Source organism: Salvelinus alpinus, chromosome 3 (genome assembly GCF_045679555.1).
Source record: "Salvelinus alpinus chromosome 3, SLU_Salpinus.1, whole genome shotgun sequence".
Lineage (NCBI taxonomy): Eukaryota > Metazoa > Chordata > Actinopteri > Salmoniformes > Salmonidae > Salvelinus > Salvelinus alpinus.
This window is the reverse complement of record NC_092088.1, coordinates 33447362-33472978: the sequence shown is the minus strand read 5'-3', so window position 1 is coordinate 33472978 and position 25617 is coordinate 33447362. Positions and strand designations below refer to the sequence as shown.

The 25617-nt window shown below is 44.1% G+C and overlaps 1 protein-coding gene across 1 annotated transcript; it reads right to left on the bottom strand.

The window, feature by feature from the left end:
• Positions 1-495: 495 nt before the first annotated feature.
• Positions 496-24356, bottom strand: LOC139569799 (probable E3 ubiquitin-protein ligase TRIML1). The gene is made up of 4 exons (XM_071391158.1): positions 23220-24356; positions 22672-22928; positions 19394-19536; positions 496-12214 (listed from the first exon to the last, which is right to left on the bottom strand). The coding sequence occupies exons 1-4, from the start codon at positions 23310-23312 to the stop codon at positions 11625-11627; spliced, it is 1083 nt and encodes a 360-aa protein (XP_071247259.1). The 5' UTR covers positions 23313-24356; the 3' UTR covers positions 496-11624.
• Between the last annotated feature and the right edge of the window lie 1261 nt (positions 24357-25617).

Below are 25617 nucleotides of genomic sequence, written 5' to 3'. Positions count from 1 at the left end.
TACTCATAGTGAATATGAGACCTGACCTGAAGACGTTATGAGGGCCCAGTCCATCGGCATCCTCAAAGTCATTGAAGGGATCAGCGCCTTTCTCCAGGATAAAATGGGAGTTCCAGTGAAGACATTAATCTCCATTGTCTGTCTCACTCACATTGATGCGATACGACATCCTGTCATACTTTAGCTTGTAACAGTTGTCGTGACTTTTACTTTAATTTATCTGATGACTGTTATTTATCTGATCAACTAACTATGTTTAATTGTTACCCAATTAAATTAATCATGTAATAATAAACTCATTAGGATTTGGGGCACCACGAGAGCGGTTCTTTAAACGGTTACCTTCTCCCGAATTAAACTCTAGAGGTCTTTACCTATCACATCCATAAAACAGTCAATGTATTAATCATAACCTCGTATCATATCATCATTCTGAACAGTGTTAACCTCCTGTATCTGCAAAAAACCCAGCCTTATGATTCAGTACTACACAAATTGGTTTAATTATTTATTTCCTAGCTAACAAATTGATAAGACAGAATAAACATACACACTTAATACATGAGAAAAGGTCCCTAGCGTACTGACACAACATATGGTGGCTTGTTACAAAGAAGACGAAGAGGGAGCGAGAGAAAGAAACACTTATTGTTGATACATTTGTGACCCAATTCATGAAACTAGGCATATGTCGCAAGTCACGACTTCACAGGAGAGCCGTTTGGACGTAAACATTTTTTAAAAATCAAAATGCATTTGTTGGCAGAAATGCCTTCTTGAACATGTGAACTTTCATGTGCCTTAATTACAAACTTGTATGCCATCTGTAAATATGAATAAAAATGTTAAATTACGAGCCTTGTTGGTTGAGGATCATGTTTTGAAATCAGTTGAATTATAGTATGATAGCTAACGCCGTACCCTAACTGAATTTGCGCCAGCATGCGCAAATTGATTTTGTCGCCCCTCACCAAATGCGATCACGACACGCAGGTTAAAATATCAAAACTGAACCAATTATATTCATTTGGGGACAGGTCAAAAAAACATTAAACATTTATGAAAATTTAGCTAGCTAGCTTGCAGTTGCTGGCTAACTTGTCCTATTTAGCTAGCTTGCTGTTGCTAGCTAATTTGTCCTGGGATATAAATGTTGAGTTGTTATTTTACCTGAAATGGACAAGGTCCTCTACTCCGACAAATAATCCACACATAGAAACGGTCATTTCTAGTCATCTCTCCTCCTTCCAGGCCTTTTCTTCTTTGGACTTATATGGGGATTGGCAACTAACTTTCATAACGTGTATTACCACCACCGACCTCCGTTCGTCTTTCAGTCACCCACGTGGGTATAACCAATGAGGAGATGGCAGGTGGGTATCTGCTTCTCTAAACCAATGAGGAGATGTGAGAGGCAGGACTTGCAGTGCAATCAGCGTCACAAATAGAACTGACTTCTATTTTAGCACTTGACAACACAGATGCTCGTTGGCGCACGAGCAGTGTGGGTGCAATAATTGAATAACATTTATGTTTACATTTATTTTGCAACGCGAGCGCACGCGACGCGAGCGGTGTAGTCAGCATGTAAAGAGATGGAGAAAACACCTGTCTCCGGATTACATCTTCAAACTAAGGGTAACTGTGGTATGGCATTCCTGACAGGGAGATGCATCCGGCATCATGCATGATGATGTATACAGGTAAGATAGTCTAGCGTTAGCTAGCTACATTTTCAGATATTACACGTTTCTCATTTTGACAGAAAGTGTACTGTTAGCTGGCTGGCTCCCTAGCTGACGTTATTATTTGTTTCCCAGAGCCGTTTGCTTTTCTAGTTAGAGCCTAATGTTAGCTAGCTAACATTGGACCTGGTTGGTTAGCTTCCAGCACTGTGGCATTGTTGGCACTTTGTTCATTGTTGTTTAGCTAGCTAACGTTAGCTGGCTGGCTCATTAGCTAACGTTACATGACATGTGTGATCTTAAATGTTGTTTACCTAGCTAGGTTCATTATTTACCTAGCTAGCTATATGTCTTAAGCTAAAGTGTACTGTTAGCTAGCTAGCTAACATTAGATGGCTGGCTCCCTAGCGGACGTTATTATTTGTTTCCCAGAGCTGTTTGCTCTTCTAGTTAGAGCCTAATGTTTGGCATTGTTGGCACTTTGTTCATTGTTGGTAAACTAGCTAACGTTAGCTGGCTGGCTCTTTAGCTAACGTTACGTGACGTCTGTACAACACCCATTAAATATGGCTGGTGTCAGTAAACGTCTGTAAGGCATTAGCTTCGGACAGTCTATAGGGATGACCTATGGACCTCTGGGAAGAAATTGGTGATTCATGTAGCTGTGGAGTCAAAGGGGCATCAGAGTAAATGTTCAACTTTACCAAGGCTGGTATTTTGCTCGGACCCTTAAGTGATCCTAGTATAAATCCTCATTAAATGTTCCGTTGTGCATGTGTGTTTATGCTTAGACAAGCGCACATGCCAAGGTAAAGAAAACCAAGTATCCTGGTTATTTGAAACCTGTTCAGAATGAGTCTGACGTCATCAGATAAATTCCATGCCATTGACCGTGTGTCAGTAAGAATTGGTGCCGACCTTAAGCCATATGCCAAGGGGACCTGTAGTGGTTTTACTACAAGTCAATGTGTCTTACACCATTGTAGTGGCGATAGGTATGAAGGAGTCTATTTCATAGCTATGTTATCCACTAAGTGATCATGGTGATCATGACTTCTAATAACTTTCCTCCTGAATGGAGGGTTCTATTTATTAGCGTTATGTGTGTTAACCATCAGAAGAGTGTTTTGGAGATTCACTTCCACGTGTTGCAATCTGAGTGACTACTACATCCTCCGTCGCTGTTATCAAGGGCAATTTGAATTGTTAGGTCTCACTAACCTTCTTACTGATTGTGGCTGGACTGACTGTTGCTGGTATTTGTACTGGTTCCCAAGGGAACCAGCTATCCTACCGATTTATTCCGAAATGTTATCCTACCGGAACACATGATTAGAGCAATTTACTAGTTGCATTGTAGTTGAGATTGCACATGGCAAGGAATGATTATTGTTAATATTTTTGGGGGGAGAGATGGAAAGTCCACTGGACTTCTTTTACGACCAGTGTGGGACACCACAGTGATATCTCAGATGTATTCTAAGGTTATCCCCATCGAGGGGCTTGTCCACTCCTCTCTGTTATCATGGGGAAGTTTACAACTTGATTTGTTTCCTGATCGGGCGGCCCCGTACATTGTTACATGTAGTCTCGACCCCCCCCACTGGCCTCGATGAGGCTCATCATGGGTCTGGGCTAGTATTTCCCCCCTTTGTGTTTCAGGACCTCCCCACCAGTGGTTGTTGTTGGTGTCCGAGGCACAAACGAAAAAGGTCCGGACCTTTTGTACGAGTTGTCAGCAGCTGCGTTGTTAGTAGATTGGCGGCTAGAGAGTGCGGCTAGAGTGTGCGGCTCTCCTTTATTTTTAAGTTTTCTACTCCGCTAGCCAGCACCTCGCCTTAATAGGTGTGCGTTTCTTTTTCTTCTAGTAGATTGGCTGTAACCTTTCAACCAAATCTCCTGGTGTTTGTGCTTCAAAACGCTCAGTGGCTGTCGTGGCCTGCCATTCACCACAGCGTCCTTGTGTGGCAAGCGTTCCAGTACCTGCGAACTGAGACGAGGATATCTTTCTGCGATATCGCACAGTGTTTCACCAGTGAGAGTCATCCGGTCAGTGGCGGGACTGATGCCGTTAGTTTCATTGTAAGGGGTTTCAGTCCCCCTTAAAGCGGAAAAATGTATCATCGGAAGCAGAGACCAGTCTGAACGTTGATACATTATTTCCTGAGACGGCCGTGGTGCTTGCGGAAGTGTCTGAAGGACAAGAGAAGTTAATCTTAGCTACAGTATCGCATGACTCCAAGGAGGAGGGAAGTTGCTCACTCACAGAGACTACTTGCTCGAAATCATGAGAAGAATAGTCAATCAGGTTTGAATGTGACGAGATATCGTAATATCGGCTTGAATCAGATTCTGCAACAAGAGGTTTCGAAACGTCTTTTTCCCAAGGGGTCCTTTCGACAGATACTCCTTGGTTACTTGTGACTATACTTAGCGAGATCAAATGATCCATCAAGTCTGCTCCGAGTAGTAGGTGTTCAGTTTCGAGGCTGGTAACATACACAGGGTGAACAAGCGATACGTTTTGGAAGTGTAGATTCAGCATGAGTCACATTGTGAGAGGCGAGGTAGTCTGAGTGAAACCTCAAAGGTTAGTGTCGAATCGTTTTGTTTTTACCAACGTTTAGCTGGGTGCAAAGCCCTTTTGAGATCATTGAACAATGTTTGAGAGATGAGCGATATTGTCGAGCCTGAATCAATTAGCGCATCATGGGTTAAGCAGTCCTCCAGGACTGGTCAATTATTTGATTGTCATTGAAACCTTTGTTAGCCTTGTTACACTTTGTGTGGGTTGGGTGCAGGAACATAGTGATCAGGTTGATTGTTGCGGTACCTGTGTGGTTGGCAACGTTCTTTATAGTTATTTTGACCGCGTGGCTATTGGTATCGTGGTTTCGTGGTAGAGACCGTTGTTGTGCGACATCTATCAACGCTCCTATCCCTGATAACGCACCCCCTACCTGGAGTGAGTGCTCCTGTTCAATCTTCAAAACCGAGAAGTCAGGGCTCTTAGCGTGGCTCACTTTTGATGCCTCAAAAGCTGTGCTCGCAAGCTCTCTGAGTTTTGAGATTGGCAAACCAACGTGGGCTGTAGGGCCCAAGTCGTTAATGAAGTGGGGATACATGTTCGACAGAATTTTTTTTTGAATGGCAATAGCTCTTCCATTCCTGTTTCAGTGAGTAGGCCAAAGTAAGCTAAACTAAGCCTATGATAGTATGCTTGTGGGTGTTCAATCCAAGCTTGCTTGACAGTGTTAGCCAGCAAGCTGTTGTGTTTGGGAGTCGCAGAACCACTGAATTCTATTTTCAAAGCCGTGGCAAGTTTCGCATAGTCGTTTTGCACGTGCTGCTGTTGTAGACGGATTAACCTTGTCACATGTCTATTCGACGTTTGCTTCAACAGGTAAAGCCTGTCAGTACCAGTAGCGTTTGGGTAGCCATCCAAGGCGTACTCTATGTCTGCTAATAACGTCTCCGTGTCATTTGGCTTGCCTGGAACGGGGTCAAAGGTGTGGAAGTTTTTGACGATTTTGTCAAGGTGTTCCTTGCAAAGTGCGCAGAGAGGGTTGGATTCATCCTGTGGGGAATTATGGGCCAAAAGGCCAAGAGGAGAAGCCAAGCTTTGGTTTTGTTGGCAAGGAGGTGCCATATTACTCTGTGCCGAATGGCCAAGAGGAGAAGACTGAGGGACACCTGAGAGAGGCAAAGTCTGAAACCTTCTATCGTCTACGCTCCTACCGAGCTCCGGTTGCGAGCTTGATTGGGTAGGGTAGTCATGCTGTAGCGCGTGACTGTTCTGGAATTCCTCCAGATGGTACCTAAGGGTGGTATTCTGCTGCATCGCAGAGTCCACTTGGGTGCTTAGAGAACTTATTTTAGACATGTGAGTGTCGCAGTTGCTCCATTCAGTCTCATACTTATCTGTTATGGTTTGCAGGTAGAGGTCTTGAGTGCGGAGCGAGAGATTCAGTGATGAGATTTCCTCCGCTTGCTTAGAGATAATTTTGTTCACCTGGGTTTTCTCATCGTTCATTTGGTCAGCGACTTCAATGAGTTCCGCAGTTTAGTCATCCAACTTGGTAATTGTGTTCATAAGCTGATCGTCTTTGGTCTGCAGCATATGGACTAGAACATTATTGCTTTGACATTACAGCATATGGACTACAACATTATTGTTGTTTATCAAAACTGCATGCATGCTATCAAGTTACGTGCCCCTGTTCATAGATAACTCAACAGATTTATCTAGTTTGAGGATTGTGTTCCTGCAGAAGATGGTATTTTTCCCTTTACTGCGGTTGTCATTAGTTTCCTGGTTCTCTCCACCTGTACCTTAATGTCAACGTGTTTTGCTCGTGCTTCTGCCGTGCACTGTGGTACTGGAACGATGTCAATATCTGCTGGCGGCCATATATCAGGGCTGAACTGGAGAGAACTGTCACGTTGTTCGTAATAATGACTGTCGGACCAAGGCGCAGCGTACGTTGAGTTCCACATATTTATTAAAGAATAAAGTGAAACTTTAGCAAAGACAAAACAAATAAAGAATAAACGAAAGGTGACGACAATGCAGTGCTAACAGGCAACTAAACATAAACAATATCCCAAAAAATGCTACTTAAGTATGATCCCCAATTAGAGACACCGATAACCAGCTGCCTCTAATTGGGAATCATACAAATCACCAACATAGAAAATAAACCTAGAACCTCACATAGAAAATATAAACTAGACCACCCCCCAGTCACACCTACTCTACCACAGAAAATAAAAGCTTTCTATGGTCAGGACGTGATAAGAACCTTAACAAGTGTAAGAGAGAGATGTACTCCTCCCACCGGGGTCCATCCGTTAGCACTCAGAACTTACCAATAAAGCATGGAGCTCACCCACCCTCTTCATGGAAGTAATCAAGAAAGCCACCTTCATAAAGAGGTGTTTCAGGGAGGCGGACTCCAACGTTTCGAAAGGCAGCTTTGCCAAAGCTGAAAAGACCACATCCAAATCCCAGCTCGCCATTGACCAGGTCCTAGCTTGACGCAGGCGACGAACCCCCTTCATAAACCTGGAGACCAAGGGATGGCGCCCCACTGGCATGTCCATCCACCCCACATGGCAAGCAGATATAGCAGCCAAATACCCTCAGTGTAGAGGCTGCTAAGCCCTCATCCAAGCGAGACTGCAGGTATTGGAGGACGTTCTGCACCCCGCATGACTCAGGCACCACCTCAATACCAGTGCACCAAGAGCAGAACAATCGCCAGTTGTATCCGGTAGTATCTAAATGAATCACCACCACACACTTGATCACATTTCTTGAAAGTTATTATTAGAATAGATAACAGAGTGAAGGGACTCCAAGAAAAAGGCAGAGCTGAACAGATTTTCTTTAACTACTGCAACTAATATGTATGGGTTTAAGAAAAATAATTCTCTATGCCATTAGTACACTTTGTCATTCATTACACCCTACTGTAGTCCTAACATGGACCATTGGCGCCGTTCAGTGGCCAAGCCCACCGACTGAGACAGCAGGTCCGGTCTCAGGGGAAGTTGCCAAGGTGTCCCAGACAACAGGGACAGGAGAAGGCTGAACCAGGGTCGTCTGGGCCAGTATGGGGCCACCAGAAGCAGACGATGCTCTGCCATCCTGGTCCTGTCCAGCACAGCCTGGAACAGGGGAAAAAGGGGGGGATTCCTAAAGCTCCAGCCCTCGCCAATCGTGAGCCAGAGCATCCAAGCCCGGAGGCCCAGGTGGCTCCGACATGGAGAAGCCTCAGGGGGCAGTGCGCATTGTCCAGGGAGGCAAACAGGTCCACCTGCGCCCTCCTGAACTTGCTGCACCACCTGGGGATGTCAGCTTCAGTCCCAAGGTGGTGAACCCTCCCTTGAGAGCATATTCGCTGCCACATTCAGGATGCCAGGTACGTGAACTGTGCATAGAGACGCTAGACATCCCTGAGCCCAGAGAAGGAGCTCAAGTGCCATAAGATGTAGGCGGTGGGACCTCAGTCCACCCTGATGGTTGATGTAAGCCACCACTGTGGTGTTGTCCATTCTCACCAGGACATGTCTTCCCTTCAGATGGAAGGAAAGACTGCAGGGCCAGCAGTACAGCTTGGAGCACTCGTGTATTGATGTGCCTGCAGCTCCAATGGGGTAGCCAACAGCCGCTGATTGACCAGCCCTTGGTCACACACCCCTAGCCGATCTGGGAGGTGTCTGTGCTGACCAGCTGCCGGCAGCACATCCTCAGCATCTCCACCTCACCTGAGAGAAAGGAGTGACGGCGCCACCTCAACAATGCCATGAGGCACTGTGTGGTCATCCGCAGCTGGCGGTGACAGTGGCACTTCGGGTGCAGCCGGTGGGAGTTGAACCACTGTTGAAGAGGCCGGAGATGGAGCAGGTCCAGGGGAATCAACAATAAGGCCGCTGTCAGCAAGCCCAACAGGCGTTGGCAGGTTAGGGCGGATACCACCCGCCCCTGCCAAAAGTGATCCGAGGCAAGGTGAGATTGCCTGAACCCTTCTGGTGGACAGGCGTGCTCTCATGAGGACTGAGTCCAGCTCCATGCCAATGAAGGCCACTCTCTGGGTGGGCGTCATACGACTGTTCTTGTCGGTTACAGTAATACCCAGCCCGCCGATGTGGGTCAGGAGCATGTCTCTGTCTGATAGGACCTGTGTCCTGGTCAGGGCACAAATCAGTCAATCGTCCAGGTAATTGGGAATCAACACTTTGTGAAAGTGCGGGGTGCCAAGGAGAGACTGAAGGGAAGAACCGTCCCTTCGAAAGCGAATCGGAGGTACTGCCACTGAGCTGGGTGAACAGGAACATGGAAGTACGCAACCCTCAGGTCCAGCGTCACCACAAACCACTGGTCCCTGGACACGGCCTGCAACACACGGCTGGGGACAACATGTGGAACCTCAGTACCTTCAAGTACCCATTGAGGTTGCGGAAGTCCAGAATCGGTTGAAATCCTCCGTCTCTTTTTGGGACCACAAAATAAGTGGTCAGAGTGGGATGTTCTCTCATTATGTGTCTGGAAGTAGCTAGCAAGCTAGCCAATGTTAGCCAGTTAGTTTGGGTGCTTCACTACTGCGAGGTCAGAACGTTCTGATCAACCCTACTCATCGGCCATAGCGTCCAGTGTGCGCTCTGAACGCTCCGATAATCTGACAGCACAGTTGCAGTCACCAAAGCTCTGGATAACATAACAGCCTAACCAGCTCTGCTAGGGCGAGTAATGTTGAGTGAGCTGTTCTCTCATTTGTGTCTGGAAGTAACTAGCAAGTTAGCTTGGGTGCTTGATTGCTGTTGATAGTACAGGAAGCTTGGATCAACCCTTAAAGAGATGGGTGGGGCTAAAGCAACCTGTTTGGGATAGGGGGCAGCATTTTCACGTTCGGATGAAAAGCGCGCCCAGAGTAAACTTCCTGCTACTCAGGCCCAGAAGCTAATATATGCATATTATTAGTAGTACACACTGAAGTTTCTAAAACTGTTTGAATGATGTCTGTGAGTATAACAGAACTCATATGGCAGGCGAAAACCTGAGAAAAATCCAACCAGGAAGTGGGAAATCTGAGGTTTGTAGTTTTTCAACTCATTGCCTATCGAATATACAGTGTCTATGGGGTCATATTGCACTTCCTAAGGATTCCACTAGATGTCAACAGTCTTTAGAACCTTGTTTGAGGCTTCTACTGTGAAGTGGGGGCGAATGAGAGCTGAATCAACCAGAGGCCTGCCAGAGTGCCATGAGCTGATCACGCTCCCACACGTGAGAGCGACCTGCATTCTATTGCAATTCTAAAGACAAAGGAATTCTCCGGTTGGAACATTATTGAAGATTTATGTTAAAAACATCCTAAAGATTGATTCTATACATCGTTTGACATGTTTCTACGAACTGTAATATAACTTTTTGAACTTTTCGTCTGAACTTTCGCCTGGACTTGCCCGCGCCTCGTGAGTTTGGATTTGTTATCAAACGCACTAACAAAAGGAGGTATTTGGACATAAATGATGGACTTTATCGAACACAACAAACATTTATAGTGGAAGTGGGATTCCTGGGAGTGCATTCTGATGAAGATCATCAAAGGTAAGTGAATATTTATAACGCTATTTCTGACTTTTACTGACTCCACAACATGGCGGGTATCTGCATGGCTTGTTTTTGTGTCTGAGCGCCGTACTCAGATTATTGCATTTTTCCGTAAAGCTTTTTTGAAATCTGACACAGCGGTTGCATTAAGGAGAAGTATATCTATAATTATGTGCATAATACTTGTATCTTTTATCAAAGTTTATTATGAGTATTTCTGTAAATTGATGTGGCTCTCTGAAAATTCGCCGGATGTTTTCGAGGCACAACATTACTGACCATAAAGCGCCAATGTAAACTGAGATTTTTGGATATAAATATGAACTTTATCGAACAAAACATGCATGTATTTTGTAACATAATGTCCTATGAGTGCCATCTGATGAAGATCATCAAAGGTTAGTGTTTAATTTTATCTCTATTTCTACTTTTTGTGACTCCTCTCTTTGGCTGATAAATGGCTGTGTGTGTTTTTGTGACTAGGCTCTAACCTAACATAATCTTATGGTGTGCTGTCGCTGTAAAGTATTTTTGAAATCTGACACGATGCGTAGATTAACAAGAAGTTAAGCTTTAATTTGGTGTGTTGCACTTGTGAATGTATGAAAGTTACATATTTCCCCAAAATATTTTTGAATTTCGCGCTCTGCCTTTTCAGCGGAATGCAGGTACCCCTAGCCATAAGACGTTTTAAGAGATTGTGAACGATGCTGAATGGGTGTTGACTAGGAAGGGCTCTCCAGTACTAGTTCCAAAACATTCAAAGAAAATTTTCTCAAAAGTGAGTTTACAAGTTTATCAACTTTCAAAGCAAAATTACTTTCCCATTGTTCCTCAACTGTAGTGTATGATATACCATTTTGTCTCTACTTTTATCCAATGTAAAAAACACAATTTCAAATTTTGCTACATAAGCCCGATTTGAGCCTGTCGGTCACATTTATGAATCACAAAAGACAGAAGACATTGGTTTGATTCATTCTGAAAAGTGCCACATTCAGTTATTCAAGGGAAAGGGGATACCTAGTCAGTTGCACAACTGAATGCATTCAACCGAAATGTGTCTTCCACATTTAACCCAAGAGGTGCGGGGGATGCTTTAAACGACATCATCGGCACCCGGGGAGCAATTGTTGTTGGGGGTTAACTGCCTTGCTCAAGGGCAGAATTGCAGATGTGTTGTTATTAAGCCTACTGACTGTCAATACTGATAGTGGCTAATATTTAACATAATAGAAATAGGACACAGAGAAAGTTGGGGTAGCCTATAATTAAGATATTCAAGAGGGCCCATCCCTGCAAGTTAAAAGGATGTACAATTAAAATTCTGCATAATGCATTTCAGAATCTTTACTGTGAGAAAGTTGATATGTCGATATGCTTAAATTTGCTGCCATATGACTGGTTTCACAATTGTCTCCAGTGATTATAAGATAAAATATATCTAAAACAAGTATCATTAATATTTACAATCCCCTTATCCAAATGGATTACTAATTTACCTAGCTTTTATCAATAGCTCTCATGAAATTGTGAATTACACTAAATGGAGAATGGTGTTATTTCTATTGGAAAATATTAAGTTGATACTTTTTCCTCTTGCATAAAGGTGGCTGAATTATTAGGGCATTAAGTCGAGGTCAGAATACGGCGAATCTGTAGACACCTCTGCCACACCTTCATTAGATATTAGATATCCACCCCAAAAGAAAAGCGGGTGAATAGTGTGCTATTCTCATGCCTAAATTCAAGGTCAGAATACGTGTTGAGATAAAATCGCTTAAAACGGGAATCATTCCCTTTGAGTATCATAAGGAGCAGAGTCAGCATTCTTGGGCATTCTGGAAAGAACTAGGAGTTGGAGGTGCGTTACAGATCAAAATGGGTTTGGCGTTCGTACCGTTGTGGTCGTGACCTGGGCACAATGCCAGGTGGAGACAGTCCTTGAACGCCCCCACACAAAACGAGAACAGAGGGGTCATGCTGTCCGCCCCCAGGAAAGACACAAGGCCCGCTGGGAAACTACACAGGACCCCAATACGGCTTAAGTGTTTCGTGACAGGCAGCTGGTGGGGCACCCCACCGTGCCAGGCTGTGTACTCCCCGTCAAAGAATTCCATGGCCCAGGAGTCAGAGCCGCGGCCCAGCCAGCAGTTCTCGGCCCGGCCCTTGCGGGAGATGGTGGGGTAGGTGAGGCCCAGCTCCCAGTAAGTCTTCCCAGCCACATCTATCTCCCAGTAGTGACGCCCGGAGCTGAAGCCCTGCAAGCTGATCACGTTGAGGGTGGTGTCAAAGCGTCCTGGGAGCTCTGGTAGTTCCTGCCAGGTGTCTGTGTAGGTGGCACTGTCACCGCGCAGGGAGATGACCAGCTTGGGGTGCGCTGTCTCTGGGTCCAGGGACACCTCTGTAGAATCTGTTGACAGAGGTGTAATTTTCCCATGAGAAAATACTATATTTAAAATACTATATTATAAAAGGCATAACCACTTTGTGCTGTGAGTTTTAATAACATGTATGTTATAACGGCTTACCTTCACTTATAAATTATAGATGTAACAAATGTTAAATATTTTCCTAAACCTCATCTTCTAAATACTCTCCTGCAACCCGCCTCACCCAATGTGGAGTGGATCTGCTTTTTTCTAAAGTATTTCTATTTACTTTGGATCTGGAATCCCTCAACTGAAGCTAGCCAGCTAACTACCTACCAGCTATCAGTTAGCAAACCATTGCTAGCGGTCATCAGCTAACCTTTAGCTCGGAAAGCTCTCGCCAGTTCGAACAACGTGACTCAAACCAGAGCATAACGTACCTATTTCTCTCCATATCCCCAGATTCCTACTGCAAACTCTGAACATTTTCATCTGGATCTTCGCAACTAGCTAACCGCAATCCCGGGTGACCACTCCTGGCTAGCGTTTCAATCCCGGAGCAAGCACCAGTTAGGCTGAAGCTAGCCCGGCCAGGGCTCCTGTGCTACCACCGAAGCCCACTTCTGGGCTACAATATCCGGACCCCTTCTACTGCCGCTACGGGGCACGGAACCCCGCCGATCCTCTACGACTGGAATACCGACATAATCTGCCTGAGGACTCCAACAGGCCCCTCAGGCGTGACGCCCGCTGAAGGCCCATTCTGCTAACCTGCTAGGCCTGCTAGCTACCTAGAGCTACCTGGAACCCTACTAATTCCACGACTGGTCTATCGACGTCACCGCACGAAGAGGCAAAAACAGACTTACCCCTATCGCAACGTCCCCCAAAAGCTAACTTGCTAGCCCCGGTCTGCTAACTGTTAGCTTGCTTGCCCCGGTCTGCTAACAGCTAGCTTGCCTGCCCTGGTTTGCTAACTGGTAGCTTGCCTGCCCCGGTCTGCTAACTGCTAGCCCCTGCTAACTGCTTGCTTGCTAACCCGGTCTGCTAACTGCTAGCTTGTTAGCATCGGCCTGCTAACTGTCTGAATTGCCGTGTCCCCAGTCAGCCCAACCACTCACTGGACCCATATGTCCCATCACTTGGCTACGCATGCCTCTCTCTAATATCAATATGCCTCGTCCATTACTGTCCTGGTTAGTGATTACTGTCTTATTTCACTGTAGAGCTTCTAGCCCTGCTCAATATGCCTTAACTAACCATGTTGTTCCACCTCCTACATATGCGATGACATCACCTGGTTTAAACGTCTCTAGAGACTATATCTCTCTCATCATTACTCAATGCCTAGGTTTACCTCCAATGTACTCACATCCTACCTTAACTATGTCTGTAAACTATGTCTTGAATCTATGCTATCGAGCCCAGAGACTTGCTCCTTTTACTCTCTGTTTCGAACGTGCTAGACGGGCAGTTCGTATAGCCGTACCCTTATCCTACTTCTCCTCTGTTCCTCTGGTGATGTAGAGGTTAATCCAGGTCCTGCAGTGCCTAGCCCCACTCCCACTCCCCAGGTGCTCTCATTTGTTGACTTCTGTAACTGTAAAAGCCTTGGTTTCATGCATGTTAACATTAGAAGCCTACTCCCTAAGTTTGTTTTATTCACTGCTTTAGCACACTCTGCCAACCCGGATGTCTTAGCCGTGTCTGAATCCTGGCTTCGGAAAACCACCAAAAACCCTGAAATCTCCATCGCTAACAATAACATTTTCGGCCAAGATAGAACTGCCAAAGGGGGCGGTGTTGCAATCCACTGCAAAGATAGCCTGCAGAGTTCTGTATTACTATCCAAGTCTGTACCCAAACAATTCGAGCTTCTACTTCTAAAAATGCACCTTTCCAGGAACAAGTCTCTCACTGTTGCCGCTTGCTATAGACCTCCCTCTGCCCCCAGCTGTGCCCTCGATACCATATGTGAATTGATTGCCCCCCATCTATCTTCTGAGCTCGTGATACTAGGTGACCTAAACTGGGACATGCTTAACACCCCGGCCATCCTACAATCTAAGCTTGATGCCCTCAATCTCACACAAATTATCAATGAACCTACCAGGTACAACTCCAAATACGTAAACACGGGCACCCTCATGGATGTCATCCTAACTAACTCACCCTCCAAATACACCTCTGCTGTTTTCAATCAAGATCTCAGGGATCACTGCCTCATTGCCTGCATCCGTAATGGGTCTGCGACCAAAAGACCACCCCTCATCACTGTCAAACGCTCCCTAAAACACTTCTGCGAGCAGGCCTTTCTAATCGACCTGGCCAGGGTATCCTGGAATGACATTGACCTCATCCCGTCAGTAGATGATGCCTGGCTATTCTTTAAAAGTGCCTTCCTCACCATCTTAAATAAGCATGCCCATTCAAAAAATGTAGAACTAGGAATAGATATAGTCCTTGGTTCACTCCAAACCTGTCTGCCCTTGACCAGCACAAAAACATCCTGTGGTGTTCTGCATTAGCATCGAATAGCCCCCGTGATATTAAACTTTTCAGGGAAGTTAGGAACAAATATACACAGGCAGTTAAGAAAGCTAAGGCCAGCTTTTTCAAACAGAAATTTTCATCCTGTAGTACTAACTCAAAAAAGGTCTGGGACACTGTAAAGTCCATGGAGAATAAGAGCACCTCCTCCCAGCTGCCCACTGCTCTGAGGCTAGGAAACACTGTCACCACTGATAAATCCACTATAATTGAGAATTCCAATAAGCATTTCTCTACGGCTGGCCCTGCTTTCCACCTGGCTACCCCTACCCTGGTCAACTGCCCGGCACCCTCCACAGCAATCCGCCAAAGCCGCCACCATTTCTCCTTCACCCAAATCCAGATAGCTGATGTTCTGAAAGAGCTGCAAAATCTGAACCCCTACAAATTAGCCGGGCTAGACAATCTGGACCTTCTCTTTCTAAAATGATCTGCCCGAAATTGTTTCAACCCCTATTACTAGCCTGTTCAACCTCTCTTTCGTATCGTCTGAGATTCCCAAAGGTTGGAAAGCTGCCGCGGTCATCCCCCTCTTCAAAGGGGGTGACACTCTAGACCCAAACTACTACAGACCTATATCCATCCTACCCTGTCTTTCTAAGGTCTTCAAAAGCCAAGTTAACCTCTTTCAGCTAGGGGGCACTATTTTTATGTTTGGACAAATAAGGTAAACTGACTATTTCTCAGGCCCAGATGCTAGAATATGCATATAATTGACGGATTGGGATAGAAAACACTCAAGTTTCCAAAACTGTCAAAATATTGTCTGTGAGTATAACAGAACTGATTTTACAGGCGAAAACCTGATGAAATCCAACCCGGAAGTGCCTTTTATTTGGAAAAATCCCTGTTTCATTGCCTGCCCATCCTCCATTTAAAGGGGTATCAACCAGATTCATTTTCCAATGGCTTCCTCAGGCTGTGACCAGGCTTTAGACATAGTTTCAAGCTTTTATTTTGAAAAATGAGCGAGATATATCAAAACGCGTCAGGTGTCCTTTGATTAGTTCATGCACGCGAGAGTTGTAGCTCGACAATTTCTTTCTCTGTAGTATTGAATAGTTTACCTTCCGGTTGAAATATTATCGATTATGTATGTTAAAAACAACCTGAGGATTGATTATAAAAAACGTTTGACATGTTTCTACGAACATTACAGATACTTTTTGGAATTTTCGTCTGCCCTCGTCTGCCCTTCAGGACCGGCATGAGCCTGTGGTTTTCTGAACATAACGCGCAAACCAAATGGAGGTTTTTGGTTATAAAAATAATCTTTATCGAACAAAAATACTTTTTTTGTGTAACTGGGAGTCTCGTGAGTGCAAACATCCGAAGATCATCAAAGGTAAGCGATTAATTGTATTGCTTTTCTGACTTTCGTGACCAAGCTAATTTGCGGCTAGCTGTTCTTACTGTTTTGTCTAGTGATTGATAAACTCACAAACGCTTGGATTGCTTTCGCTGTAAAGCATATTTTCAAAATCTGACACGATAGGTGGATTAACAACAAGCTAAGCTGTGTTTTGGTATATTTCACTTGTGATTTCATGATTATAAATGTTTGTCGTATTTTTGTTGAATTTGGCGCTCTGCAATTCAGCGGTTGTTTACGAAAATGATCCCGCTAAAGGGATCCGTGCGTCAAGAAGTTAACAAACAGATTACCAACCATTTCGAATGCCACCGTACCTTCTCCACTATGCAATCTGGTTTCAGAGCTGGTCATGGGTGCACCTCAGCCACGCTCAAGGTCCTAAACGACATCATAACTGCCATCGATAAGAGACATTACTGCGCAGCCGTATTCATCGACCTGGCCAAGGCTTTCGACTCTGTCAATCACTGCATTCTTATCGGCAGACTCAATAGCCTTGGTTTCTCAAATGATTGCCTCGCCTGGTTTACCAACTACTTCTCGGATAGAGTTCGGTGTGTCAAATCGGAGGGCCTGTTGTCCAGACCTCTGGCAGTCTCTATGGGGGTACCACAGAGTTCAATCCTCGGGCCGACTCTCTTCTCTGTATACATCAATGATGTTGCTCTTGCTGCTGGTGATTCTCTGATACACCTCTACGCAGACGACACCATTCTGCATACTTCTGGCCCCTCTTTGGACACTGTGTTAACTAACCTCCAGATGAGCTTCAATGCCATACAACTCTCCTTCCGTGGCCTCCAACTGCTCTTAAACGCAAGTAAAACTAAATGCATGCTATTCAACCGATCACTGCCCACACCTGCTCGCCCGTCCAGCATCACTACTCTGGACGGCTCTGACTTAGAATACGTGGACAACTACAAATACCTAGGTGTCTGGTTAGACTGTAAACTCTCCTTCCAAACTCACATTAAGCATCTCCAATCCAAAATTAAATCTAGAATCGGCTTCCTCTATCACAACAAAGCATCCTTCACTCATGCTGCCAAACATACCCTTGTAAAACTGAGCATCCTACCGATCCTCGACTTCGGTGATGTCATCTTTAAAATAGCCTCCACACTCTACTCAACAAACTGGATGCAGTCTATCACAGTGCCATCCATTTGGTCACCAAAGCCCTATACACTACCCACCATTGCGACCTGTACACTCTCGTTGGTTGGCCCTCGCTTCATACTCGTCGCCAAACCCACTGTCTACAGGTTATCTACAAGTCTCTGCTAGGTAAAGCCCCGCCTTATCTCAGCTCACTGGTCACCATAGCAGCACCCACTCGTAGCACACGCTCCAGCAGGTATATCTCACTGGTCACCTCCAAAGCCAATTCCTCCTTTGGTCGTCTTTCCTTCCAGTTCTCTGCTGCCAATGACTGGAACGAACTGCAAAAATCTCTGAAGCTGGAAACACTTATCTCCCTCACTAGCTTTAAGCACCAGCTGTCAGAGCAGCTCACAGATTACTGCACCTGTACATAGCCCATCTATAATTTAGCCCAAACAACTACCTCTTCCTCTACTGTATTTATTTATTTATTTTGCTCCTTTGCACCCCATTATTTATATTTCTACTTTGCACATTATTCCACTGCAAATCTACCATTCCAGTGTTTTACTTGCTATATTGTATTTACCTTGCCACCATGGCCTTTTTTTGCCTTTACCTCCCTTATCTCACCTCATTTGCTCACATTGTATATAGACTTATTTTTCTACTGTATTATTGACTGTATGTTTTGTTTATTCCATGTGTAACTCTGTGTTGTTGTATGTGTCAAATTGCTATGCTTTATCTTGGCCAAGTCGCAGTTGCAAATGAGAACTTGTTCTCAACTATCCTACCTGGTTAAATAAAGGTGAAATAAAATACATTTAAAAAATCTATAATGAAATACACTTTTTGAATTGTTTTAGAATTTCTACAATATTCTGATAGACCACTAGGTGTAGAGGATCCACGGTACAAAAATATCCTGCTTATCTCTCCACTTCCAGTTGTACTTAGCTATGTTTCCATTAACTTGTCCAGTATTTTTTTTTTTACATTTAAAAAGCTTGCATTGAAAATAGATGCAACAATTGCCTGCTACGGTGCGTTTCCATTGTCAATAAAAACAGTTGGATGTAATGATGTCACCACCCCCCCCCCCCCCCACGAAAGCCACAAATGACATATTCTAATAATTCTAATGTGCCAACGTATCGTCACGGTCCGTGCCATGGTGAAACTTGCACTCCTGTAGATCTGAAATAATTGGATCATGAAACTTGCATCTAGCCAACAAGAAAAGCAAGGAGAAGTTATTCAGATATTATTGAAAGTCAGGACTATCCTAGTCCCGCAAAGAAACATACTTTTTAAAAATAGTTTACAGCAGTAGACATTTAGAATGAAATGTGGAGTGGAGCTTTATAATTACATGATGGCATCATGTATTCCGAATAGCTTAAAAATGATTTGGCAATCATAATTTATTTGAAAAACTGTTTCAGGGGGCCTCCCGGGTGGCGCAGTGGTCTAGGGCACTGCATCGCAGTGCTAACTGCGCCACCAGAGTCTCTGGGTTCGCGCCCAGGCTCTGTCGCAGCCGGCCGCGACCGGGAGGTCCGTGGGGCGACGCACAATTGGCATAGCGTCGTCCGGGTTAGGGAGGGTTTGGCCGGTAGGGATATCCTTGTCTCATCGCGCTCCAGCGACTCCTGTGGCGGGCCGGGCGCAGTGCGCGCTAACCAAGGGGGCCAGGTGCACGGTGTTTCCTCCGACACATTGGTGCGGCTGGCTTCCGGGTTGGAGGCGCGCTGTGTTAAGAAGCAGTGCGGCTTGGGTTGTGCTTCGGAGGACGCATGGCTTTCGACCTTCGTCTCTCCCGAGCCCGTACGGGAGTTGTAGCGATGAGACAAGATAGTAATTACTAGCGATTGGATACCACGAAAATTGGGGAGAAAACGGGAGAAAATTAAAAAAAATAAAAATAATAATGTTTCAATCATTATTTGTCACAATAAAGAAAGTTAGACAAAATAAAAATCCCCCTGTCGAATGGATACAAATGTTGTATCTTTAGAAAATGTCTCCTATATCTGCCGTTTACATTACACATGTCGCAAAGATTTGCGACATTGCTTTTATTGAAAAAACCTGTGTCAATGGAAACCTGCCTAGTGACATCATAGCATCTTGAGATTTAAATCATAAAAATGAAAAGACGTCATGGAATACTAAGGGTACTCACAGCTCTTGATGAGTCTCTTGGTAATGGGGGTCTGGGAGTGGATGAGTAGCAGCATATTGTTGGTGAGGCTGAGAATTTGGTCAGCTTTAGGCTCATCCAGGTTCACTTTGCTGGGGTCTGTCCTGCTCAGCAGATCCATCACTCTGGGTGAGAGAGGGGACAATTACCAACATTTAAAGCCTGGTCTCAGAGACTAAATGTAACATAGTAAATGTAAATCAAATAAATCAAATGAGTATGATATGTTACGTTTGGTATGGTTAAATAAGACAGATGGTTACTTAAGGCAAAAACAAAAGTAGGGTGGATGGGTTGGCGTATAATGCAAACATCTAGCAACTGAAAGGTTGAGAGTGTGAAATCTCATCACGGACAACTTTAGCATTTTAACTAATTAGCAACTTGTCTACTACTTTTTCGCTACGTTGCAACTACTTAGCATGTTAGCTAACCCATCTCCTAACCCTAAACTTAACCCTTTTAGCTACCCTTCCCCTAATGTTAACCCTTTCACCTAACTCCTAAACTTAACCCTAACCCCTAGCCTAGCTAAATTTAACTAGCTAGCTAACGTTAGCCACCTAGCTAGAATTCATAACATATCATACGTTTTGCAAATTTGTAATATATAACACAAATTGTAATTCATAACATGTCATATGAAATAGGTAATGGACATCCACAAATTAATACATACCATGCCATACGAAACATAACATATCATACTAAATTGAATGTTCCGGATATACACTGCTCAAAAAAATAAAGGGAACACTTAAACAACACAATGTAACTCCAAGTCAATCACACTTCTGTGAAATCAAACTGTCCACTTAGGAAGCAACACTGATTGACAATAAATTTCACATGCTGTTGTGCAAATGGAATAGACAGGTGGAAATTATAGGCAATTAGCAAGACACCCCCAATAAAGGAGTGGTTCTGCAGGTGGTGACCACAGACCACTTCTCAGTTCCTATGCTTCCTGGCTGATGTTTTGGTCACTTTTGAATGCTGGCGGTGCTTTCACTCTAGTGGTAGCATGAGACGGAGTCTACAACCCACACAAGTGGCTCAGGTAGTGCAGCTCATCCAGGATGGCACATCAATGCGAGCTGTGGCAAGAAGGTTTGCTGTGTCTGTCAGCGTAGTGTCCAGAGCATGGAGGCGCTACCAGGAGACAGGCCAGTACATCAGGAGACGTGGAGGAGGCCGTAGGAGGGCAACAACCCAGCAGCAGGACCGCTACCTCCGCCTTTGTGCAAGGAGGAGCAGGAGGAGCACTGCCAGAGCCCTGCAAAATGACCTCCAGCAGGCCACAAATGTGCATGTGTCTGCTCAAACGGTCAGAAACAGACTCCATGAGGGTGGTATGAGGGCCCGACGTCCACAGGTGGGGGTTGTGCTTACAGCCCAACACCGTGCAGGACGTTTGGCATTTGCCAGAGAACACCAAGATTGGCAAATTCGCCACTGGCGCCCTGTGCTCTTCACAGATGAAAGCAGGTTCACACTGAGCACATGTGACAGACGTGACAGAGTCTGGAGACGCCGTGTAGAACGTCTGCTGCCTGCAACATCCTCCAGCATGACCGGTTTGGCGGTGGGTCAGTCATGGTGTGGGGTGGCATTTCTTTGGGGGGCCGCACAGCCCTCCATGTGCTCGCCAGAGGTAGCCTGACTGCCATTAGGTACCGAGATGAGATCCTCAGACCCCTTGTGAGACCATATGCTGGTGCGGTTGGCCCTGGGTTCCTCCTAATGCAAGACAATGCTAGACCTCATGTGGCTGGAGTGTGTCAGCAGTTCCTGCAAGAGGAAGGCATTGATGCTATGGACTGGCCCGCCCGTTCCCCAGACCTGAATCCAATTGAGCACATCTGGGACATCATGTCTCGCTCCATCCACCAACGCCACGTTGCACCACAGACTGTCCAGGAGTTGGCGGATGCTTTAGTCCAGGTCTGGGAGGAGATCCCTCAGGAGACCATCCGCCACCTCATCAGGAGCATGCCCAGGCGTTGTAGGGAGGTCATACAGGCATGTGGAGGCCACACACACTACTGAGCCTCATTTTGACTTGTTTTAAGGACATTACATCAAAGTTGGATCAGCCTGTAGTGTGGTTTTCCACTTCAATTTTGAGTGTGACTCCAAATCCAGACCTCCATGAGTTGATAAATTTGATTTCCATTGATAATTTTTGTGTGATTTTGTTGTCAGCACATTCAACTATGTAAAGAAAAAAGTATTTAATAAGAATATTTCATTCATTCAGATCTAGGATGTGTTATTTTAGTGTTCCCTTAATTTTTTTAAGCAGTGTACATACAGAATAATACGAAATGCTCTGAGAACAGGTTGACATTTACTGCAGTGGCCCTCACATGAACAGTGGGCAGGTTTCCATTGACCCAAAAATAATAATTGCGACATGTGTAATGGAAACAGGAGATATAGGATAAATGTTCTAAAGATTGATAACATTTGTATCTGTTCAACAGGGGTGGATTTTTCTTTAGTATAACTTTATTGCGACAAATGATGATGAAAACGGTGTTTTTCGATTAACTGATGATTGCCGAATGAATCATTTTGAAGGTATATGTAATTATAAAGCGTCACTTCACATTTACTAAATGTCTACTGCTTGCAAAATAATTTTTTTTCAAGTATTATCAAGTTTTTTCAAGAAAATTATTTTCCTGACTGAAAAATTCCTGAAATTCTTGAAGGTATATTTGTCAATTATTGCATTCTGTCCATGCTGGCTTTCGCAGGCTACTTGTGACATGAAACAGATAGGTGGGAGGGCATACAGGCTGTCGCCAATTTATTAATGCGCCATTTGCCTAAATTGGTAATGGAAATATGTCAACCACTACATTTTTATTTGACAGACTTTTGCAGAAAAGTTTTTGGGTTGTTGGTGTAACTTCATTACATCCAACTGTTTTTATTGACACAAGTTAGTTAGATGGAAACGCATCTATTTTCTATGCAAACTTTCTACATGTCGACAGAAAATCGCCGGACAAGTTCATGGAAACATAGCTATTGACAGTTTATGATCAATAATGATGATTGTAAACATCTTTGTCAATAAAATGTTTCATAAAAAAGATATGTGCATGCGGTATTAGAAACAACAAATGTATTTAGATCAAATTACATACCTGCCTTCTATCTCTGTGTCCTAGAGTCGATGTGGAGGAAATAAAGACAGTGATAGTGAATACAACAGCATCAATATCCATTAAATTAGTTTATGTTGAATAGAACTGAAGAGACAAATCACCATTGTATCAGGCAGAAGAATGTCCCCCTGGGCCACCTCAGAGGTGAGCCTAGCCAGATCCTGCTCTATCTCCTGGATGATGATACAATTATTTTCCATCAGGTCCTCCAGGGCTGTGACTGCAGCTCTCTCCTCCATCTCCAGCTGGGTCAGAGTCATCCTGAGGTCCTCATTCAGAACCCTCTGGATGTCCTCATACTTCTTCTTTATACTCTCCCTCATTGCTGAGGACTTTTTCTGGTTATGGGACACAGAACCAGTCAATGCGAAAGTCATTGCAACATTTCACATCTTAGAGTTTATATGCTACCATGTTGTGCATGTTTTTCACCACAAATAAATGCTATAGAAATATAAATGTCAGATGTGACCATAGAAATATCATTACTAGAAGGGCCAAAGCCCCTCAGACCACTTCAAACTTCAATTTGACTGGAACACTCATGTGTGCATTCAATATGTCTGACATGTTATTGTGATGCTTGTGACCTCTGTTCACACAGATGAAGCCCCATGCTGTTTACTTACAATGATTTCAGTTTGCTTTGCACTTAGTTTCTTCATTCGGAGCTTCACAGCCTCTCTTTGCCTCTTCAGACATTCCTGGTGCTTCAACTGCATCTCCTGAGGAATGGAATAAAAGTAGCACACACCTGATCCTGAGTCTTCATCTTCAAAGCCTTATTCTAAGTGAGATGATCAGTTATACCAATGAAGAAAAGCTGACGAAATTGCAAAGGGAAGTTGTAATAAACCAAAGACTTCTAGTCCTGTGTCAATGAGTCTTAAATCAGTATAGACTACATTCACTTACAGCCCGTGTGTCTGTCTGCTTGTCTCTCTTCCTCTGTTTATAGAATGGCCTGTCTCATACAGTACATACCATACCTATATATCAGTAGGTATGGGATTGTTAAAGTGGACACCTGGCACTCTAACAATCCCATGCCTCTACAAGCTCAGGTGCTAGAGTATAGTGGGTAGGGTTGTGTCCATAGAAATATAGTCACTAGAACGGTATTGGCCCATTCTATGAGCCATATTGGGTGTACCCATGAGGGTGCAGTCAAATTGCTGTGGTCTGAGGGAATTATCCTTTCTAGTTATTATACTGTATATATATGGTTATGTCAATGGACCCCTTCATTCTCCCCTAGAAAGTATTCACCTTGACTCCAGACAGACCATGCAGGTCATCAGGCATCTGTCTTCCAAGTTCCAGTGTCATTGTTGTCAACTCTTTTCCATGATTTTAGTTTTGGATTGGTCAATATTTGCCAATGGAAATCACTAGATGACAATGTGACGTCCATCATGATGTCACAGCTCTCCATTGAGCATTCTATTTAGTCCAGGACTAGAGTTAATCTGTGTCCGGGAAATCCTACATATTGTATAACATTTGGTATACTTGTGTGAACCCCATTATGTACCTGTAGGCTGCCACTCAAAAGAAGAAGAAAACAACCCCAGTAAGAAATACATACAGAGTTTAAGTGATAATAAATTCTGTATCAACAGGAAAAGAAAACCCTCCCCATACAACCCCTTCCACATGGGCCTGAAAGCAAAGAATGTAAAAATATTAAAATAGGTATATTTATATATACACAGCACCAGTCAAAGGTTGGGACACACCTACTCATTCATTCAAGGGTTTTTCTTATTTTTTTACTATTTTATACATTGTAGAATAATAGTGAAGACATCAAAACTATGAAATAAAACATGGAATTATGTAGTAACCAAAAGTGTTAAACAAATCAAAACATATTTTATATTTCAGATTCTTCAAATTAGCCACCCTTTGCCTGGATTACAGCTTTGCACACTCTTGGCATTCTCCCAACCAGCTTCGCCTGGAATGCTTTTCCAACAGTCTTGAAGGAGTTCCCACATATGCTGAGCACTTGTTGGCTGCTTTTCCTTCACTCAGCGGTTCAACTCATAACCAAACCATCTCAATGGGGGCGGCAGTGGTTAGTCTTGGCCTAGTACCCAAAAGGTTGCAAGATCAAATCCCTGAGCTGACAAGGTAAAAATCTGTTGTTCTGCCCCTGTTCCTAGGCCGTCATTGAAAATAAGAATTTGTTCTTAACTGACTTGCCTAGTTAAATAAATGTAAAATAAAAAATCGGGTTGAGGCTGGGTGACTCTATCATCCTTCTTGGTCAAATAGCCCTTACACAGTCTGGAGGTGTGTTTTGGGTCATTCTCCTGTTGAAAAACAAATGATAGTCCCACTAAGCGCAAACCAGATGGGATGGCATATCACTGCAGAATGCTGGGATGGCATATCACTGCAGAATGCTGTGGTAGCCATGCTGGTTAAGACTAAAGGACAGATTCACACCTGTCGAATGTCCATGGCTCATGTTTCTTGGCCCAAGCAAGTCTCTTCTTCTTATTGGTGTCCTTTAGTAGTGTTTATTTTTCAGCAATTCGACCATGAAGGCCTGATTCACGCAGTCTCCTCTGAACAGTTGATGTTGAGATGTGTTGAGATGCATTTATTTGGGCTGCAATCTGAGGTGTAGTTAAATCAAATGAACTTATCCTCTGCAGCAGAGGTAACTCTGGGTCTTCCTTCCTGTGGCGGTCCTCATGAGAGCCAGTTTCATCATAGCACTTGATGGTTTTTGCGACTGCACTTGAAGAAACTTTCAAAGTTCTTGACATTTTCAGGATTGACTGACCTTCATGTCCTAAAGTAATGATGGACTGTCGTTATTCTTTGCTTATTTGAGCTGTTCTTGCCATAATATGGATTTCATCTTTTACCAAATAGGGCTATCTTCTGTATACCACCCCTACCTTGTCACAACACAACTGGCTCAAACGCATTAAGAAGGAAAGAAATTCCACAAATTAACTTTTAACAAGGCACACCTGTTAATTGAAATGCATTCCAGGTGACTACTGCATG